At 43.0% G+C, this 22,908-nt stretch overlaps 1 protein-coding gene across 1 annotated transcript in view; it reads right to left on the bottom strand.

The window, feature by feature from the left end:
* plod3 (procollagen-lysine, 2-oxoglutarate 5-dioxygenase 3) overlaps positions 1–22,150 on the bottom strand; it is a 33,420-nt gene extending 11,270 nt beyond the window's left edge. The window contains exons 1-10 of the mRNA XM_080451920.1: positions 21,924–22,150; positions 16,736–16,827; positions 14,142–14,278; positions 8,050–8,213; positions 6,169–6,281; positions 5,426–5,489; positions 3,750–3,847; positions 3,001–3,105; positions 2,333–2,464; positions 1,733–1,854 (exon numbers count right to left, since the gene is read on the bottom strand). Of these exons, the coding sequence (XP_080308046.1) occupies positions 1,733–1,854; positions 2,333–2,464; positions 3,001–3,105; positions 3,750–3,847; positions 5,426–5,489; positions 6,169–6,281; positions 8,050–8,213; positions 14,142–14,278; positions 16,736–16,827; positions 21,924–22,005 (1,109 nt within the window). The 5' untranslated portion in view covers positions 22,006–22,150. The remainder of the gene's footprint in view (positions 1–1,732; positions 1,855–2,332; positions 2,465–3,000; positions 3,106–3,749; positions 3,848–5,425; positions 5,490–6,168; positions 6,282–8,049; positions 8,214–14,141; positions 14,279–16,735; positions 16,828–21,923) is intronic.
* Positions 22,151–22,908: the final 758 nt, after the last annotated feature.

Raw genomic sequence — 22,908 nt, 5'->3', positions numbered from 1 at the left:
GCATGAAATTTCACCAACGATATATCACGATAGTCCTTGTATTCAATTCATAAACACATAAAATAGCACCAAACAGTTCAAAATCATCATTACACAAATACAGAGTAGGAAAAACAACGTATCACAAACTTAAAAAAAAAAAAAAAAAAAAACGTAAGTCTGTCTTTCTCTAAGAGGACTGACCGTGGGTAGCTACTGGGACGTAAGTCTGTCTTTCTCTAAGAGGACTGACCGTGGGTAGCTACTGGGACGTAAGTCTGTCTTTCTCTAAGAGGACTGACCGTGGGTACAGTAGCTACTGGGACGTAAGTCTGTCTTTCTCTAAGAGTACTGACCGTGGGTAGCTACTGGGACGTAAGTCTGTCTTTCTCTAAGAGGACTGACCGTGGGTAGCTACTGGGACGTAAGTCTGTCTTTCTCTAAGAGGACTGACCGTGGGTAGCTACTGGGACGTAAGTCTGTCTTTCTCTAAGAGTACTGACCGTGGGTAGCTACTGGGACGTAAGTCTGTCTTTCTCTAAGAGGACTGACCGTGGGTAGCTACTGGGACGTAAGTCTGTCTTTCTCTAAGAGGACTGACCGTGGGGTAGCTACTGGGACGTAAGTCTGTCTTTCTCTAAGAGGACTGACCGTGGGTAGCTACTGGGACGTAAGTCTGTCTTTCTCTAAGAGGACTGACCGTGGGTAGCTACTGGGACGTAAGTCTGTCTTTCCCTAAGAGGACTGACCGTGGGTAACTACTGGGACGTAAGTCTGTCTTTCTCTAAGAGGACTGACCGTGGGTAGCTACTGGGACGTAAGTCTGTCTTTCCCTAAGAGGACTGACCGTGGGTAGCTACTGGGACGTAAGTCTGTCTTTCTCTAAGAGGACTGACCGTGGGTAGCTACTGGGACGTAAGTCTGTCTTTCTCTAAGAGGACTGACCGTGGGTAACTACTGGGACGTAAGTCTGTCTTTCTCTAAGAGGACTGACCGTGGGTAGCTACTGGGACGTAAGTCTGTCTTTCTCTAAGAGGACTGACCGTGGGTAGCTACTGGGACGTAAGTCTGTCTTTCTCTAAGAGGACTGACCGTGGGTAACTACTGGGACGTAAGTCTGTCTTTCTCTAAGAGGACTGACCGTGGGTAGCTACTGGGACGTAAGTCGGGGCTTGATCAACCCCGGCTGGGTCACCTGGGTGAGGGTGTATGTTGTTGTGAGACCAGAAACACCCGTCGACCCCAGGCTACAACACTGATGATACGTCCCAGGTGCATCCATGTGATGTTTTCTTTATAGTTCGTGTTGTGATCTTGTAAGTATTATCACATTCCCTGCCATTGACGGCGCTCTAACACCAACTTAGGAATGATCCCTTGACTCTGAGAGAAGGAATGGATGGATGTAACGTCCTCCCAAAAGAAATCACTTCCGTCCACTCCTATATGTTGTGAGTTTTCTTCTTTTTTGGGGTGAAAACGAGCCTTATTCATCGGCCGGTAGCAACAAAATGACTCATCGCGATAAATATTTTTGTGTTCCGGTGGATAGAGGAGACCCTCCCCCTCCCGCCAGACACGCATTGTTTACATCCGTGTACACATCGTGGCTTCAGCGGCTCTCCGAAGATCGTCAATATAAGGTAAAAAACGCTGGCACCAGCGGATGAATTAATGGTTCTAGCCTGGTCTATAGTAATCTATTACTGGTCTATAGCAATCTATTACTTGTCTATAGTAATCTATTACTCACACAGCCATGGTTCTGGCCTGGTCTTGCTGCAGGTTCTCTTCAGGTCCGACCAGACGAGCGTCAGGAAACAGAACCTTGTGTTTCTCCCAGAACGCCTGGACATGTTTCTCATGGTAGACCACCTGAAATACACATTATAATACATTATATATACACTTTATAATACATTATATACATTACAATATAATTATAATACTGTACATGTTTCTCATGATAGACCACCTGAAATATACATGATAATACATTAAATTACTTTCTCTCCCATGTTTACCAATGTCAAATATCTGTATTAAAACAGGTTCAAATGTTGTCCTTTCTGAAAAATTCATATAAACACTGAATTTGAAAAAAAGCAATGCCTCTTTATTCCAAAACTAGGGAGGCACACCATATCCACAACATAAACACATTGAATGTAGTATTTTTTATAAAACCCTTTTGAAAGCTAGACTATTGTCAGAGGGATATAAAACTCTGTCTGAGGTTTACGGTTAAAAATGTCAACGACAAAAAAGGAGTACAAATGTCTTTCATAGGGTTGATGACCTCTCAAGTATACCAACACAGACATGTGTGTGTGTGTGTGTGTGTGTATCTTACATTGTTGTGTATGAACAGTCGTATCCTGTCTATAGGGTAGTTGAAGGTGGTCAGTCGGTGTAGGAACTCCTCCAGGAAGGCAGTGGGCTGCTCTATGAACACTGCTACATGCACCACCGGCATGTCTTCATCCTGCGCGCACACACACACACACACACACACACACACACACACACACACACACACACACACACACACACACACACACACACACACACACACACACACACACACACACACACACACACACACACACACACACACACACACACACACAGTTGAGTTGTAACAGGTTCCATTCACAGAACCAATGTTGTCCTTTGATATTTTGTTTAATACGTTGCAATGTGCATGTATATATTAATTATTGATTCATATATACTGTATGTTTATTTGAAAATGATCGCCATTGGCAGACAGGTATACAGACAGACAGACAGACAGACAGACAGACAGCAGTGCTGACCAGGATCATCAGGTCGGTCAGACAGACAGACAGACAGACAGACAGACAGACAGACAGACAGACAGCAGTGTTGTCCAGGATCATCAGGTCGGTCAGACAGACAGACAGACAGGTATACATACAGACAGACAGACAGGTATGTATACATACAGACAGACAGACAGACAGACAGACACACAGACAGACAGGTATGTATACATACAGCAGTGTTGTCGTCCAGGATCATCAGGTCATCGTCACAGATCCCACATCCATTCTCATGAGTCCAGGCCGTAGGAACGTAGTTACCCAGGTAGTTTAACTGCAGCTACACACACACACACACACACACACACACACACACACACACACACACACACACACACACACACACACACACACACACACACACACACACACACACACACACACACACACACACACACACACACACACACACACACACACACACACACACACACACAGTTAGAGCATAAACAGACAGATATAAATAACGTTTGTGTACATTTTTGTATGAAAGGAACTTCCAGCAATGATTCTGTAACTGATGCAAGATTACATGAAAGAGTATTACTTCATTAAATACAGATTGTAAGATAACAAAATAAAAATAAACTATTATTTTGAATCAATGATGAATTTTAATGATTTTGCAAAACAACCAGTTCTACAATACATAACATATACATGAATGTATTAATTAAACAAGGGATGAGTATTTAATAGACTGTGTGTAAAACTGTAGTTGACCTTTCCATAATCATTTCCTGTTCCGTAATCAGTTTCTCATGGCTTCATTCCATTGGCTCAGCAGCAGATTGTAACCGCTGTGTTTCCAGTGGTTATTATTGGTCAGACTCTGCTGTCTTAAATGACATTTGTTTTAAAACGTGACTGGTCACATTTGAAAGTCACATGGTGGGTCTGTGGAGGATGTGATTGGCTGCTTACCTTGGTGGGGCCGTTGCCGTGGATAATAACAGGAAGTGTGTCAAAGGCCACGTTCCGCGCTCGAACCCTGGACTTCTCGAACTTTAACACCACCTCCTCTACAGAGAGAGAGAGAGAGAGAGAGAGAGATGAAGGGAAAGAGAGTGTGTGTGTGTGTGTGTGTGTGTGTGTGTGTGTGTGTGTGTGTGTGTGTGTGTGTGTGTGTGTGTGTGTGTGTGTGTGTGTGGCCTAAGATCCAATTGGTTCTGATTTTTTATTTTCATGATGGACCTGAACCCTAACGGATCTGTTCAATTCATTTAGAGATCTGATTTCTTCACAGGCATTACAGAAGTGTACATGACTGTTGGGCATTACATGGACGTGACAAACGTAACCATTACAATAGACTCTGTGGTCTACTGTAGTGCCAATTGTCTGAAGGTGACACACCCGTTTCCTGTTCCAGTTAACTTTCCCATAGCTTCGTTTGATTGGCTCGTTCATATCTGCTGCCAAGCCAATCAAACTAAAGCTATGGGGAAATGAACAGGAAAATATGCCACCTTCAGGAAACTGGGACTCTGGTTATGCACAGAGCCTATAGCTAGGAATGTAATTCCACCACTAGATGGCAGTCATTGCGAACGCGGAAGGAGGCGCGGCGAAGCCGCGCCTCCGACCAAGTGGAGCTTACTATGTAACTCTGCTTGGGTTGTGTCTCTGTCTGTCTGTATCTCTGTGTGCACTGCCTGTGTGCAGCTCCTCTGAGATAAGTAAATGTCCAATTTAGACGTACCATACATCAAATGAAAGGTCTTTGAAAACTGAACACACCTGTCAAGGTTGCGTTTAAGCCCGCCCCTTCCCCCGGAAGCCACGCCCCGGAGAAGGCTCCTAAAAACTCCCCATTGAAACCCCATGTTAAATGAAAAGTGCCCGAATCGCTCCGAAACTTTTTCTACCCCCCCTAAGTGGGGGTCTACGAACAAATACTTCGGGCTCGGATTTTGGCTCCGCCCCCCGGAAGTGGGTGAAACAGGCACTTCAAACACTTTGTTGAATTGTTCAAAAACATTAAAAGTTTTTTTTTTGGGAATTTGTATTTTTCTAAGATGCTCCTTTTAACGCAGATTTTTTTTTGATTATTATTTTTTTTTTTTATTGGTTACTTTTTTTTTAAATATTTTATTTCATTATTTTTTTTAATTTTTTGGCGTTCGCTTACCGCGTTCGCGCGTCTTACTTGTAGTCTACTCCATGATGGAGTGTAGAAGCTATGTAGCAGCCTACAATGAGACAACCATGACATTAATGGCACACATGCACAGATCCATGTATTTATCCTGCAGTAATCTGACAGTATGACACATAACCCTTCATGGATCCACTCAGGTATTACACATAACGGCCAACAGTCCTGCTACCCGAGGCAATGGAATAGGAACCGACCAGGACTCAACTGACCACCAGTATACAACAAGGAACCCGTACAGGTCCTGGGTATTTCTGGTTCAGGTAGACCCTTTTGTGTGTGTGTGTGTGTGTGTGTGTGTGTGTGTGTGTGTGTGTGTGTGTGTGTGTGTGTGTGTGTGTGTGTGTGTGTGTGTGTGTGTGTGTGTGTGTGTGTGTGTGTGTGTGTGTGTGTGTGTGTGTGTGTGTGTGTGTGTGTGTGTGTGTGTGTGTGTGTGTCTCACCAATGGCTCCGTTGAGGTTCTGGAAGATTCTGGAGCGATGGTCCAGAGTGATATTGTACTTGGTCTGATGACAGAACATCAATCAATCAATCAATCAATCAATCAACTTACGGGTCCATTTGGTTTCATTTTATGCTCTCAAGAGTGAAATTCTTGTTAAACATCTGCATTACTTAATTTACAAGAAGTCTGCACAATTAGAGAATGTAGAAGAATTGTTATTTTGGTCAACTTTTATCTCTCCTATGGAACCAATACATTAATACAGCATGGATGGATATGTGGACAAAATCGTAGCTAAAAATAACAAAATATTGTAAGTTTTGGGTCTGAGAGTCTAAGTGTCTTCACATGGTGGTTCTGTGGATCAAATGACCAATAAATAATGGACCTGGATATGAAAAAGGTTGTAAACCACTGATCTACCACATCATTACATTAAAGGCATGGCAAGCAATTAGCCTCTAACTAGTGGTAATATCAGTAGTAATAATAGTAACTAACCAACCTGTTGTGTTTTATCCAGGTAGATCTTAGTGTAAAACAGTAATAGTTATAGTGATAGTAATACAAAAAATATATGTTTTGGTCAATTTGTCTGGAAAATATTTTTTTGTTCAAAGAATTGTAAAAAAAAATAACGTGAACCTAACATCGTGATTTGAATCGTATTGTGAGTTGAGTGAATCGTTACATGCCTAAATAATAGTGATAGTAATAGTGATAATAGTATTAATACTAACCCGTTGGGTCTTATCCAGGAAGATCTTGGTGTAAAACAGTTGATCATCATCGTTGTCCTTCTGTTTCCACTGTTGAACCAAAGTACTCAGTTCTGGAGCATAGCCTATGAACCCTACACACACACACACACACACACACACACACACACGCACACACAATATAAGATATTGTTCCATTTACAAAGACGATACATCTGTACTTGTGTGTGTAATGATGTTCTGGTGAAATGTCATAATGTGTCATCCCAGTTGAACAGTTAATGAACAGATCAAAGCAGACACACACTCACTGCCAACATCTACAGATGATTTATTCCACTGACATGGATTGTTGGCGGTGCTGTGATGGTGTTGTAACGCCTGATTTATACTGAGATTCAGCCCCTTTTTGACTATGCTAGCTCCTCTTGGTACTCCAACACCTCAGTGTCACTGAAGACTAAGCTTCAAACCTCCCAAAACAAACTGATTCGACTACTTCTCAGACTGGGGCCCATGACCCACCTCTCTCCCACTCAGCCTAGGCTGGCTCAGGGTGGAAGACAGGGTTAAACAACTAAAAATGAGACTGGTCTTCAAAATTGTAAATGCAGATTTGCCCGATATGCCCCCTATACCCGCATATCTGTCAAAATACCTCCAAAAAGTTAGTGACACCCACAGTCACGAAACTAGAGGGAGCGTTAACAACAATCTGGTACCACCCACCCATAAAACAAACATGGGCAAATTCTCCTTCTACAGCACGGCCACCAAGGTGTGGAATAGTCTAACCCCATCCCTCAAAAAATGCAGTTCGCTGGGCTCATTTAAAACAGCCCTAAAAACTCATTTTTCTGAAGGCCAAAAGAGGAGGTAGTACCAGTTTCCCGGTAGACAGACGACCCTCTCCCCTTTTTTTGTATATATATATTTTTTCATGCTTTTTTTTGGTACATAGTGGTATTTTTTCTTTGTATTTTTATGTTGATTTGAACTGTTTGGTTGCTACTATATATGTCTATGAAATTAATTCAAGGACCCCAACGGAAACAAGTCCGCAAGGACTTTTTTGGTCGGACCTTTTAGACAAAAGTATTATAAATGTAAGTGTTGTTTTACATTCTTTTGCCTAATACAATTTTCACGTAACTAAACTAATATACTAAAAACTAAGTATATTTAGTCTTAGTTTTTAGTATATTAGTTTAGTTACGTGAAAATTGTATTAGGCAAAAGAATGTAAAACAACACAGTTACATTTATAATACTTTTGTCTAAAAGGTCAACTGTAGTTTTAGTCGACTATAATCTTATGATATTTAGTCGACTAAAACTAGACAAAAACTAAAACATCTCAGGTGACTAAAATATGACTAAAACTAAATGGAATTTGATTCAAAAGACCATGACTAAAACTACATCAAAATTTGCTGTCAAAATCAACACTGCTTCCTGGTGAAGACTACAGGGTACTATAGGGTTAGGGTACATATGGTACTAGGGTTAGGGTACTAGGGTTAGGGTATTAGGGTACACATGGTACTAGGGTTAGGGTTCATACCTCCAGAGTTGAGGTATCTCTTCCCTGTGTGGACCACAGGGTACTAGGGTTAGGGTACTAGGGTTAGGGTTCATACCTCCAGAGTTGAGGTACCTCTTCCCTGTGTGGACCACAGGGTACTATAGGGTTAGGGTACTAGGGTTAGGGTTCATACCTCCAGAGTTGAGGTATCTCTTCCCTGTGTGGACCACAGGGTACTATAGGGTTAGGGTACTAGGGTTAGGGTTCATACCTCCAGAGTTGAGGTATCTCTTCCCTGTGTGGACCACAGGGTACTATAGGGTTAGGGTATTAGGGTTAGGGTACTAGGGTTAGGGTACTAGGGTTAGCGTTCATACCTCCAGAGTTGAGGTATCTCTTCCCTGTGTGGACCACAGGGTACTTGGAGGCCAGTCTCTGGTCAGGCCAACAGAAGCCCTCTGCACTGAACACCATCTTGTGTCCAAACCTGGAGAACTTATGGAGCAACTCCTCTGGACCTGAGGCTAGGATCACATCATAACTACACACACACACACACACACACACACACACACACACACACACACACACACACAGGGGGGGAGAGAGACAAACACACACACGGTTAGAGCATAAACAGACATATAAATAACGTTTGTGTACATTTTTGTATGAAAGGAACTTCCAGCAATTATTTTGTAACTGATGCAAGATTACATGAGAAGACAGAGTATTACTTCATTACATACAGATTACATGAGAAGACAGAGTATTTCTTCATTACATACAGATTACATGAGAAGACAAAGTATTACTTCATTACATACAGATTACATGAGAAGACAGAGTATTACTTCATTACATACAGATTACATGAGAAGACAGAGTATTAGAGAGAGAGAGACAGACAGACAGACAGACAGACAGACAGACAGACAGACAGACAGACAGACAGAAATAGACAGAGACACAGACAGAGAGAAAGAGACAGACATTGACACAGAAACAGAGGAAGACAGCTGCTGCAGTATAAATAATGTGTTCATTTTGTATGAAGAGACTTTGGAAATATTAGTTGGAACTGATGCAACATTACATATCACAGACAGACAGACAGACAGACAGACAGAGAGAGACACACAGAGAGACAGACAGAGACAGAGAGAAAGACAGAGACACAGAGAGAGGCAGACAGAAAGAGAGGAAGACAGCTGCAGTATAAATAATGTGTTCATTTTGTATGAAGAGACTCTGGAAATGATTTTTGGAACTGATGCAATATTACATATGGAGAGAGAGACAGACAGAGAGAGAGAGATAGAGAGAGACAGACACAGAGAGAGAGATAGAGAGAGACAGACACAGAGAGAGAGATAGAGAGAGACAGACACAGAGAGAGAGATAGAGAGAGACAGACACAGAGAGAGAGACAGACACAGAGAGAGACAGACAGACATAGGCACAGACACAGAGACAAAGACAGACAGAGAAACAGACAGACAGAGACAGGAAGTATGTGCTTTGATCAGAGGTCAGTGACGCGCACGCACGCACGCACACACACACACACACACACACACACACACACACACACACACACACACACACACACACACACACACACACACACACACACACACACACACACACACACACACACACACACACACACACACACACACACACACACACACACACACACACACACACACACACACGTGGTCTGTCATTATTGTGTGTGTGTGTGTGTGTGTGTGTGTGTGGTCACTGTTGGTTGAACCACAGTTGTAGTAGCTCTAAATTACAGGCTAACATAGGAAGCTGGCTCCTAGAACCTCAAGGGTTCCTTGGGGAGTTACGGGTCTGTAAATCTGAGAGTGTACACATGGAACCAAATGGACCCTTACAGGTCTGTAACTCTGAGAGTGTACACATGGAACCAAATGGACCCTTACAGGTCTGTAACTCTGAGAGTGTACACATGGAACCAAATGGACCCTTACAGGTCTGTAACTCTGAGAGTGTACACATGGAACCAAATGGACCCTTATGCTGCGTTCACACCAAAGGACGCCTTTATGAAAAATACGCCTCAAATCCATTTGACTTGGCGTTTTTTGATCAAACTGGGCGTGTCCACGGAGCTGTCACTCAAGTCTCCTCAAAGTGTGCTTTTTCGAGGCGAGGCAAAAACAGGCTGTTTAAGCAGATGCGCATTATGAAGTCAAAAATGAAAAATAGCAGCTGTAGATGAGAAATAAGTCTATATTTAGTTACTACATAACCTATTTATGGAAAACAAATCTACAGAATGTTTATAAACAAGCTGCTAAATAACTGAACGGGCCGTCTGTTCGCTACCCCCCCACGCTGCTCTCCATGAGCCCGTCATAGGACACTCTGTCACGGGGAGCACCACTCGGTGTTTCCCCATGCTAGAAATGACCAAAGCGAACTTAAAAAATCTTAATAAAAAAGCACAAACTACCTACTTCACAAGAATAATGTTGGTGTAATTAGGAGATTCGACAGGGAATCTATATTTTATATACACAAATTAACAAGTTAAAGAAAAAATCATGTCGCGGTATTTCCTGTTTTTTAGCGGACGTTCACCTCTCGTCTCGCCTCTCAGCTGCTGCCGTCTCGGGCAGAGGTGACTGCGGTAGTACCGCTCCCTCCAAGGCCGGAGCCCGTAGACAGACAGATAGTTTATTTCATAGTTTGATGCTTCGCTATTAGTGGAGCGACATTATTATATATATACACTGATTATTTAGGAAAAAGGGAGAGTGTGTGTGTGTGTGTGTGTGTGTGTGTGTGTGTGTGTGTGTGTGTCGCGCGCGCACACACACGCACACACACACACACACACACACACACACACACACACACGCCGTGCTCCTCTCCTTTGCCCCGAGGAGAGGGATCGAAGGACAGCATGTACATGCCAATTCAGAGCTCCTAGACCTAGAGTGATCATCACACACACTCGGTGTGTGTTGTGTGATAAAGGTTATTTATTAATTAATGAAAGTATATAAATTGCCCAAGTTTAACAATCTTCAGTACTTTAACATGCACAGCTGCTAATTAAGAACATTCATATACATTTGCGAATGCTGTGTAGAAAAAGCACCAGGGAAGCTGCTGCCTGCACCAGCTTGAAATAGCAGATCTACAAGTCACCAGTGGGGAAACGGCCCGGCATCTCCTCATGATCGCATCGCGACCACCGGGCGGGCGACTGGAGCTGTGTTTAAACTTCTGTTCTCCATTATATTGTTTAGTTTGTTGTCTGTCTATAGATGTACATCTGATAGATTAAAAACTTCAATATTTTGTTTTTGTGGGCGTGTGTTTAGTCCACGGTCGGCGCTCAATGGTTAGGGGGCAGTGACAGAGCTAAAGTAACTATGTACATATACTTTACTGGAGTATTTCCAAATTTCAATACTTTTACTTCTACTCTACAATTTTTGGCTCTGCCGTCTGCCCTTATTGAAATGAAGGGTCGCTATGCTGTGTCCCTCTGCATGCACTGAATACCAGTGGTGGAAAAAGTACTACAATGTTTTACTTAAACAAAAGTATCAATACTGCGGTGTAAAAATACTCTATTACAAGTAAAAGTAAGGTATTCAAAATGTACTTGAGTAAAAGTAGAAAAGTATTGGTATCAAAATGTATTTAAAGTACCAAAAGTAAAAGTACTCATTATGCAGAAGGTCCCATTTCACAAGTTTTCAAACATGTAAAATGTATACAAATTCTTTGAAAATAGCAGATCTACAAGCTCACAACGCGTCGCAAATCTGCTATTTTCAAATTGCCACCGAGTGGTGGTCAAGTTCAGCCCCCATGGCCACGCACAAAAGCCGGCGTCCCTGTATGTATGTATGTATGTATGTGTATATATATATATGTATATATATATATATGTATATATATATATATATATATATATATATATTATAATAAACGATCTATCTACTGTATCTATCTATCTATCTATCTATCTATCTATCTATCATATGCATAGGCCTATATTCTAATCTATGTGATCTATCCATCTATCTTTCAACTTTTGCAATGAGCGATTCGATATCTGAACGCAACAAACCAATTGAAAGGATTCCCTCACAAAAATACTACTTTTCGTGGGCAACATATGGTATAAATAAAGGGGTTTTAAGACACACACACACACACACACACACACACACACACACACACACACACACACACACACACACACACACACACACACACACACACACACACACACACACACACACACACACACACAGTGATGCGGCGGGGAGATTTCCACTTGCTCGCCGAGAGCAGAGCAGGTCAGAGTGATCTGTTGTGATTTGTCGGTGTCTCGGTGATATGATAAAGGTTATTATTAATTCATGACAGTATGTAGTAACTTTAATATTCGTTTTGTGTGGGTGTGTGCAGTAGTCCAATTCGGCCTCCGTGTTCATACCCCGCTCCGGTGAAAACCGGGCGGAAAACCGGACTGTGGTTCACTGTGGGGACCACAGACCACAGCGGACCGTGTGACCTGTCCGCCCCGAGCGTGCTCTCTCCTCCCCGGGGTGAGCTGGCGGGGAGAGGGGCCTGTCTCACGGAACATAACCAGTTTTAACTGCTTTCACGACTTGTTGGTCACATATCCTTTTATTTCCGACCATTTATATGCCATGTTCTTGCCAAATCACCATTAATATTACATATACAGCCTTTATTTAAAAAAATAGATTTTTCTTTCGGAAAACCGCATCTCCCTGTCTGCAGCGCCTGCGAGCAGGCAGTGCGAGCAGCGGGCTGACATTATTTTTTGGCTGAATGCGCTAGTCCCCGCCTACTCAGATCATGCTGTGCTCTGATTGGCTAGAATTGAGCTTTAAACGCCTACAGTTTGAAATGCTTTGAAAGCAAAAGCTTCAAAACTCGGGTCTGGGGAGAAAAAAAGCACGCTTTTCCATTTAGGCGTTTAAACGCTTATGAAAAAAATTAAAACGCCAATTTGCATAGAGATAACATTGAAAATAGAAGCCAAGTCATTGTTCAGAAAAACGTCGGTGTGAACGCAGCATCACAGGTCCATTTGGTTTCATGTGTACACTCTCAGAGTTAAGATGTCACATGTCACAGTGTATATTGGTGGGGGGTCCCACATAGTATCAAACGGGGGTCCGAGGACTAATGCATATTACACTGAGGGGTCCTTGAAATGTAAACCTTTGAGAGCCACTGGTGTAGATAAGTTACGGGTTCGGTGTGTGTGTGTGTGTGTGTGTGTGTGTGTGTGTGTGTGTGTGCGTGTGAATGAGGTTATAGTGTCTATGTAGAGCAGGTTGTGTGTGTGTGTGTGTGTGTGTGTGTGTGTGTGTGTGTGTGTGTGTGTGTGTGTGTGTGTGTGTGTGTGTGTGTGTGTGTGTGTGTGTGTGTGTGTGTGTGTGTGTGTGTTAGGGGCGGACATCGATAGGTACCTGACGATTCAATTAGATTTCGAGGGCTACGATTCAATTAAATTGCGATTGATTTACTTCCATTATCTTTTATTGATAATAAACACTAATGGTAGAGATGTGTCACTGTCAGCTGGAAGGTTATATTTAACAACATCAACAAATGCAGAAAACCAACAAGAAAATAAACAAGTCCTTTTTTGTAAAATAATACTGACTTATAACAAAGGCTTCTCAATATTCTGATAACCAATCAAAACATGGCTGCTGCTCTGTGCAATGAGCCATGTGAGGACATTGTTATTTTATTTTTGTATATATATTCCACCCCTAGTGTGTGTGTGTGTGTGTGTGTGTGTGTGTGTGTGTGTGTGTGTGAATGAGGTCATAGTGTCTATGTAGAACAGGGTGTGTCGTGTCCATTGTGTGTTTTGTGTATTTATTAGGACAGGTGTGTCATGTTTCTCAATGGGGGAAAAAAGAGAATAAAAGAGAGAAAGAAAAGAGAAGAGAAAACAAGGATAAATAAAAGAGACAGAGGAGGGTCATTATGTAACCTAAACCCTGGCATCTCCAGGCTGTTCACACAGAGGAAAGTGGTGTCGTTTTTTGTACCCGTCTGCAACCACTGTGATCTACTGGTTGCTAAAGGGATAGTTCACCCCAAAACAAATTCCTAAGACAATAATTTGATGACCGGCAGCGGTTCCGGTAGGAGACACAAAGAGTCTCCTTTGTGTCTCCTGCCGGAACCGCTGCCTACCGGTCTGCTGGTCATCAAATAGCACGGCACTCTGTGCTGCGCTATGAGCTTGTAGATCTGCTATTTTTGAATAGCCCAAAGTATAAAATGATGGTTATAGCAAAAAGATCTGAAGTGACACAGATGCGTTCCAGGTCTAAATGTGTTTTAAAGTGTTGTTGTGGGTTGTGTTTATCTGTGTACAAACAGAATGATTTAGTGGTTGTTAAAGTGTTGTGTTTACCTGTCTACAAACAGGATGACCTTGTCCTTGTCGTCAGAGTGTTTGAGCAGCTCTTTCTTCAGCCATCGAACCTTCTGTCCTCCGCCCACCGTCTTCGCCACGTCACCGCCCTTCCACTCCTCGCCCAGACCCAGCACCTACACACACACACACACACACACACACACACACACAGTCACACACACACACACACACGTCAATCAGTTTAAATTCATGGTATGGAGGTGAAATAAATGAGTGTCACAGACAGACGCAGAGCAAGTTCTGTCAGGGAACTCAGTGCAGTGTTGGTGGTCTACCATTATACAACAGGTAGTTCCGACCAAGCAATCTGATTGGCTGAAATAGCTATCTAGCCGTGCTTCAAACCAGCATCATAGCACGGGCCTAATCACATTAATAAATCACTCCGCACTGCAGTCCGCACCTGATTAGACCATATATCGCACAGCTGTGCTGTGAAGTCACGCTGTCCCACGGTAGGAAAACAAACAGACAGTAGCCTGACCCACCGCCGCCACCGGAGAACAAACAGCTATGCAAAATGGACTATGTTGTTAATTTTGACTCATTTGGTGGACTTACGGTTGATCAATGGTTAGAAGGTTATAAATATCCTCCTGTGTTAAAGTAAAATTACTCCCATTTCGTTAACAGTCCAGTGTGTGTTATACTTTATCGTACGAAGGTATCGCACGGCGAAAATAGCCGATCTACAAGTTCACAACACGTCGCCATCGCGACGCGTTGTCAGCTTGTAGATCAGTTATTTTGGCCACGTGACACGGTCGTACGACGGAGCATATAGCCTACTGGAATTCATTCCACTGCGCGAGCATTGATAGCTCGGCTGTGTTGATGAGACGGTGCCTCAGGCTCATAGCGCTGCTACAGGGACTATTTAATGTCTCAGTGGAAAACTCTTCTCTTTACAGGGAAACGGATAATAGCGAAACATTTTTATTATGAATTGCTCCACAATATGAATACATTTGGATGTGTTTTGTTGGTAACTGTTGTATAATCGCAATATTACACTCGAGGGTGTGCTTTACCTTACATTATTGTCACTTCTGTGATGCGGAGGCGGAACTCGGCTTCGCCTCGTTCCTGACCGCATCACAGGCGTGCCAATAATGACGGTAAAGCACACCCTCTCGTGTAATATTGCTTAATTGGACCACGTCAGCTCCACATACTCATCCACTCACACACTCATTTCATTCTCAGACCGCTCTGTTTAACCCATTAAGACCTGGAACTGTGTCATTTTTAGATTTGAGCTAAAAAGCATTATTTTACACTTTGGCTATTCAAAAATAGCAGATCTACAAGCTCATAGCGCGGCACCGAGTGCCGCGCTACGAGCTTGTAGATCTGCTATTTTTGAAAAATCGTGAAAATGTGTGCAAATCTTTGAATATATATATTTTTAAAGCAAACATTTTTAACTCAAATATTTGCTTCTGGGGGGTCCCTGGAACAAAATATTTTGATGGGGGTCCGCGGCCAAATACATATCATTTTGGGGGTCCTTGACATGAAAAAGATTGAGCACCACTGATATAGAAACATTCGTTTTTCAGAATACTGTTGAGATTTAGGAGACATGTAGAATCGGCTTCAGGTCTCAATGGGTTAAGCTGGAAGGTTGCACTTCTCATGCTGCGCTGCTGTTCATCGCTGTGGCTAAAATCTCTGCTCACCCTCCACCCCCCCATGCCACCACCTGTTGTTTTGAATGTTAACTCCTTGACTAAAAGCTTAATATCTCCATTTCTTCTTAACGTGGTGGAAATGAGCCGTTTTCGATCGGCGATCACTCTGCGATGGAGGATCGCGTTGGAAATATTATTGTTCCAGGCGTTAGTCGGGAGTCGGGACCCTCCGCCGTCTCGCACGCACGCTTTGTTTACATGCGTGTCCTCGTCGGGGCTTCTACAGCACCAAACATATCAGCGTAAGTGGATGGAAGATATGCAGGCACTGAACGTACCATATTTTAATAAACCTCTGGCACACAATGTGTTAACCAACACTTTAAAAAATAATATGTAGCGCTGGGATCCTTTTTAGGATTTTGACGATTTCGGTTCCTTAAGGATTCCCTCTCAACGGTCCCATTCCTTAAATTACTTTACACATTTTTAAGAACTCAAATATCAGATCTAACAGTACAAGCTCACAAAGCATCGCTGCAGATCCACTCTATATGTTCCGTATTTGTCGTACAACAAAGCATAATTATACGGGGCTTAAGGGGTTAAAACCACCGACATGGTGATTATTGTGTGTCTGTAATTACTGTTATGTATCTGTGATACGCTGGATTAAAGGGCTAGTTCACCCAAAGCTCGTGAAGTTCATGAAACCATGAATTCATGGAGATTGTTTTGTTTCCTAAGACAATAATTTGATGACAGGCCGAGACTCAAATTATTGTCTCAGGAACTAATAAATCTCCATGAATTCCAGGTTTCCCGGGGTGTGAAATTGATAGAAAATAAGTAATTTTTTGGGTGAACAACTCCTTTAATATCACTGTGCATCTGTCGTGTGTGTGTGTGTGTGTGTGTGTGTGTGTGTGTGTGTACCTTCACAGTGTAGTTGAACTCTCTGGCTGTCCTCATGAATCTCACGTAGCCGTCTGTCTCCTCTGTGGCTGCAGTGATGACCAGCAAGTTATCTACACACACACAAAATAAATGATTAAATGTAATCATTTATTTATGTCCACATAAGAGATACAATACAAGGACACAAATATTACAAGGTGCTGTAAAAAATTTACAGTCAGCAAATCATGGACAAATACCCCCACACCCTTCAGGGGTACAAATAACAGCGTCTTCGCCATATTTGGCGGCTACCGATAGTAGCACACACACACACACACACACACACACACACACACACACACACACACACACACACACACGTTTACATTAATCGTATACATTAATCGTATCGAGGTCAAAGTTTGATGAAAGTTACCGATACCTCTGCTGTAGTAGCCTAGCATGCAGAGTTAAAGGGCCAGACCACTGTGGTAGAGGTTTGTGTTGTGTAGTTATCTTGCCATGATGTAACTCCAAAGGTGGACAAGAAATACAAAATAATTGCTCCATTAATTAGAAATTGATCATTCTAAATATGCTCCTCATTGACTTACATTGTACACTGAAACAGCTCTCAAAGTCACTCTTTTAGCACATAAACGAACACAAACTAAGCTGATTCAGACAATATAGAACATCAACAAACACACTTTGCTTTTTTCTATAAAAATGTAGATGTTACTATTTTTATTAAGAAGAAAACCCAGGCTGGATCCATGGATCTGGATTTTCAAATAGTAAAATCAACAGGAAGTTAACATTTTTATAATAAAAACAAACAGTAGTGGGTTTGGTGATGTTCTATATTGTCTGAATCAACTTTGTTTGTGTTCATTTATGTGATAAAAGAGTGACTTTGAGATCTGTTTCACCGTACAATGTAAGTCAATGAAGTGCATTATTTTGAATTAAGGTGGACAAGAAATTTGATTTCTTGTCCATCTTTGGAGTTACATCATGACAAGGTAACTACACACCCTAACCTCTACCACAGTGGTCTAGTCCTTTAAGGAAAACAATAGGCAGCAGTTAATGGCCTCCACACCCCATCACACCCACAAACCCCCTCCCCACCCCCCCCTCTCCAAAGAGAGAGACATTCCATCCTGTGTCTCATCACGTTGCTTCGTTGTCTGTTGATGAAGAGGTAGATATAATGTGTATCAGGACCTTTAGTTATCTAGTCTCTACTCTAAACTCTACACTGTCATCCCCTCTGTATCTGTACCAGTGTTGCCATGCCTGCTTATTATAAGCGACTTGGGGCTTGTTTTTTCTATAAAGTTGCTTGTAAATACTGGTAGTTGCTGGTTACGTTTTTTTGGGGGCTTGTTTCTAAAGTGTAGCTGTTTATTTGGGGGGCTTGTTTCTAAAGTGTAGCTGTTTTTTTGGGGGCTTGTTTCTAAAGTGTAGCTGTTTATTTGGGGGGCTTGTTTCTAAAGTGTAGCTGTTTTGTTTTTGAGTGGTTAGTGAGCCCGCCTAGGGAACCAGCTGGCCCTGGTTGCCCCAGGTTCGATTCCAGGCTATCCCAGCATATGTGCCGATGATATGAAATTTGTCCCTGAGCAAGACTCTTAACCCCAATTGCTCACAGGTTCTCATTGGAAACAAGACCGCAAGGACTTTCATGAACGACCTGTTAAAAGGAATTATCCTTATCCTTATCCTAGCTGTTTATTTGGGGGCTTGTTTCTAAAGTGTAGCTGTTTATTTGGGGGCTTGTTTCTAAAGTGTAGCTGTTTATTTGGGGCTTGTTTCTAAAGTGTAGCTGTTTATTTGGGGCTTGTTTCTAAAGTGTAGCTGTTTATTTGGGGGCTTGTTTCCAAAGTGTAGCTGTTTATTTGGGGGCTTGTTTCTAAAGTGTAGCTGTTTATTTGGGGCTTGTTTCTAAAGTGTAGCTGTTTATTTGGGGGCTTGTTTCTAAAGTGTAGCTGTTTATTTGGGGGCTTGTTTCTAAAGTGTAGCTGTTTATTTGGGGGCTTGTTTCTAAAGTGTAGCTGTTTATTTGGGGCTTGTTTCTAAAGTGTAGCTGTTTATTTGGGGGCTTGTTTCTAAAGTGTAGCTGCTTATTTGGGGGCTTGTTTCTAAAGTGTAGCTGTTTATTTGGGGGCTTGTTTCTAAAGTGTAGATGCTCATTTGGGCTTGTTTTCCTAAACGTTGTTTAAACCCAGTGTCTCTCAAACATGTCCATGTGAAGGACCCCCAGATTAATAAGTCTGTGTCCACAGACTGAAAACATTTTGTGCTAGAGACCCTCATACCAGATTTGTGTAAATTGTAATTCTCTTCCAAAATTATTTTGAAAATAGCAGATCTACAAGCTCACAACATTACCCCCCCATCTCAACATATGTTGTTCCAGGGAGGGAGGGACCCCCAGAAGCAAATATTGGAGTTAAAAAGTTTAGCTTAAAAAAAGACCTTAAAGACCTTTTAATGTAAGTACAGTAATAAGTTAATGAAGACCTTAACCTTTCATGTAAGTACAGTAATAAGTTAATGAAGACCTTAACCTTTAATGTAAGTACAGTAAACATTGACCCATCCCAGCCTCCAGGCTCTCACAGAGAATGTGACCTTTAGAACATTCCTCTGATCCTCACAGAACTACCCTTGTCCTCACCTGGCCTCTCACACACACACACACACACACACACACTGACCCCTGTGTGTGTGTGTGTGTGTGTGTGTGTGTGTGTGTGTGTGTGTGTGTGTGTGTGTGTGTGTGTGTGTGTGTAAGAATATACCCATTCATTGTACTGCAGAAGTCAGAGGAAGGAAGAGAGACAGAGACAGAGAGAGAGACAGAGAGTAGGAGGAGCGAGAGAGATCGCCTTAAGGACCCCTGGGGGTCCCAGGACCACACTTTGAGAATCACTGTTTTAAACTGCTCAAACATTATGTTAATTTATCTCTCACAAGTTTGATAAGATTCACACACACACACACACACACACACACACACACACACACACACACACACACACACACACACACACACACACACACACACACACACACACACACACACACACACACACACACACACACACACACACACACACACACACACACACACACACACACACACACACACACACACCTCTGTGTAAAACCCCAAAACACACACAGATGTGATCTACAGCAAACAACATGTGTATTCTAGATCCTCTGGTTATGCAGCCAGCTGTCTGTCTGTCTGCAGTATCTCTACAACAATATACATCTATCTACAGCCCTGGTTCTTGAGGGAGTCCGTGGGGGGGTTCCAGGGGGTCCCCAGCAAAACGAGGAACAGCTTAAACATTTAAGCTCTATTTAACTTTTCGGCTACTTAAAAAATGTGAAGATCTCCGAGGAATCTCACAGCTTGTCACTTCCTTCATCTGAGACAGTAATACAAATATTGACAGATCTTCTCTTATGGAGGACTCTCTCTGGCCTCTCACACTGTTTAAAGAGGGTCCGTGGCCAAACACATGTCAATGTGGGGGTCCTTCACATGTGGGGGTCATTGACATGAAAATGATCGAGAAGCACTTATCTAAAATATATATAAAATATCAATCTATCTATCTAGTAACGTTTAGACTAGATTAGAAGCAGGGGTCTTCAACAGGGGGTCCTCAGAGTAACTACTGGGGGTCCTCAGAGTAACTACTGGGGGTCCTCAGAGTAACTACTGGGGGTCCGCCACATCTTTGTGTGATGGGGATCTACAAAGACTATTGTAATTTTCTGAGAGTTTGTGTGGATGTGGAAAAGAGCGGACCAAGTACAGAGCAGCCAAACGGTCAAGATGACCATATTATTAAATACTGAGGGTTTAAAATACACATTAATATAAATCCAACATTATTAATAGAAAAGATCATGTGTGTCAAACACGTCTATGAAGATGCAGTATCTATAAAATATATGACAACATAGTTTAATACACAATATGAAGTGGGGGTCCCTGCTTCATCTGTCTCTCAGCTAAGGGGTCCCTGCTTCATCTCTCTCTCAGCTAAGGGGTCCCTGCTTCATCTCTCTCTCAGCTAAGGGGTCCCTGCTTCATCTCTCTCTCAGCTAAGGGGTCCCTGCTTCATCTCTCTCTCTCAGCTAAAGAGTGCCTGCTTCATCTGTTTCTCTCTCAGCTAAGGGGTCCCTGCTTCATCTCTCTCTCAGCTAAGGGGTCCCTGCTTCATCTCTCTCTCTCAGCTAAGGGGTCCCTGCTTCATCTCTCTCTCTCAGCTAAAGAGTGCCTGCTTCATCTGTTTCTCTCTCAGTTAAGGGGTCCCTGCTTCATCTGTCTCTTTCAGCTAAGGGGTCCCTGCTTCATCTGTCTCTTTCAGCTAAGGGGTCCCTGCTTGCTTTCTCTCTCTCTCTCTCAGCTAAGGGGTCCCTGCTTCAGAGAGAACCAGATGAAGCAGGGACCCCTTAGCTGAGAGACAGACAGATGAAGCAGGGACCCCCTTAGCTGAGAGACAGATGAAGCAGGGACCCCCACTACACATCCTAAAGCTAAAGGCTTCAGTATTTGCTTCAATCTCCAAACCTCCACCAGAATAAATAACTACAATAAAAAACAAGGCTTTACCTTAGATTGTTCAATATCAAGAATAATAACAATTCCGAGTGACATTAAAGGCTCATATAGAAGGTTTTTTAAAGTGAAGACTGGCTTGGTTTAGAGATAAATAACTTAACATTCACAACACAACACAACACCACAAACACTAACATTATAAACAAACATTACACACACAAACAAACAGACAAACATCCTGTCTAAACAACACAAACAACACTAAGCTGCAATAACACGTTATAAATGCATTATATATGTTCATTAAAACTGTATCAGAACGCAGACTTTACATTAATGTTAAAATAAGTGTAACATGTTATAAACATGCATGTTTCTAGCCGTAAGTAAAGGATAAACATGCATGTGTTCTTGTTTCTAGCAGTAAGTAAAGGATAAACATGCATGTGTTCTTGTTTCTAGCAGTAAGTAAAGGATAAACATGCATGTGTTCTTGTTTCTAGCAGTAAGTAAAGGATAAACATGCATGTGTTCTTGTTTCTAGCAGTAAGTAAAGGACAGCCAGAGCCTGGAGGTCCAGCGGGACTCCCCAGGCCAGCTGGCCGGGCAGAGGGCTCCGTGAGGCGGCCTTACCTGCAGAGAGGCTCCGCTGCTCGGACCCGGAGCTCCACACACACAGCAGCACACACAACAACAACACACCGCACGAACACATCGTTAGTGTTATTAATGTGTAGATAAACGCCTATTAAACTACATTAACTTCTCTCTATGTGTGTGTGTCTGTGTGTGTCACGAATCCATGTGTGTGAGTGTGTGGTGTGTAGTTTAGTTGTGTTCTCGTCCAAGTCTCGCGGTGTTATGATGGAAACATTCCTTCCTCTGCCTCAGAGGACTCGTTTGCCACCCCCTAAACCACGCCCCGTTCCGGCGCCCCGGACCAATAGGGTCCCCGGGATCGTCGATTGACGGGGAGCCCCGGCCAACGAGCGCTCGTCCCGCCCCCCGGCCGCGGCTCGGCCAATCACAGGCGGACAAATGGATTTTTGAGGACAGCCGTGATTTTTTTGGGGGAAGAAAGTTCCTGAAGCTGGAGAAAGTGATCCTACTGCCACGTCCTCTAGCCTGAGGGGAGAGAGACATAGACAAACACTCTGAGAGAGAGAGAGAGAGAGAGAGGAGAGAGAGAGAGAGAGAGAGAGAGAGAGAGAGAGAGAGAGAGAGAGAGAGAGGGGGGGGGGAGGGAGAGAGAGAGAGAGAGAGAGAGAGAGAGAGAGAGAGAGAGGGGGGGAGAGAGAGGGGGGGAGGGAGAGAGAGAGAGAGAGAGGGGGGGGTGGAGAGAGAGGTGGGGAGAGAGAGATAGGGGGGGTGGAGAGAGAGAGAGAGAGAGAGGGGGGAGGGGGGGGTGGAGCAGAGAGAGAGAGATAGAGAGAGAGAGAGAGAGAGAGAGAGAGAGAGAGCGAGAGACACACACACACACACACACACACACACACACACAAACACAGACACACAGACACACAGACACACACACACACACACACACACACACACACACACACACACACACACACACACACACACACACACACACACACACACACACACACACACACAC

The sequence above is a fragment of the Gymnoscopelus braueri genome, assembly GCF_963280865.1.
Source record: "Gymnoscopelus braueri genome assembly, chromosome: 15".
NCBI classification, from domain to species: Eukaryota; Metazoa; Chordata; class Actinopteri; order Myctophiformes; family Myctophidae; genus Gymnoscopelus; species Gymnoscopelus braueri.
Note: the sequence above shows the minus strand (reverse complement) of the source record. Positions and strands in the feature narration are given on the sequence as shown.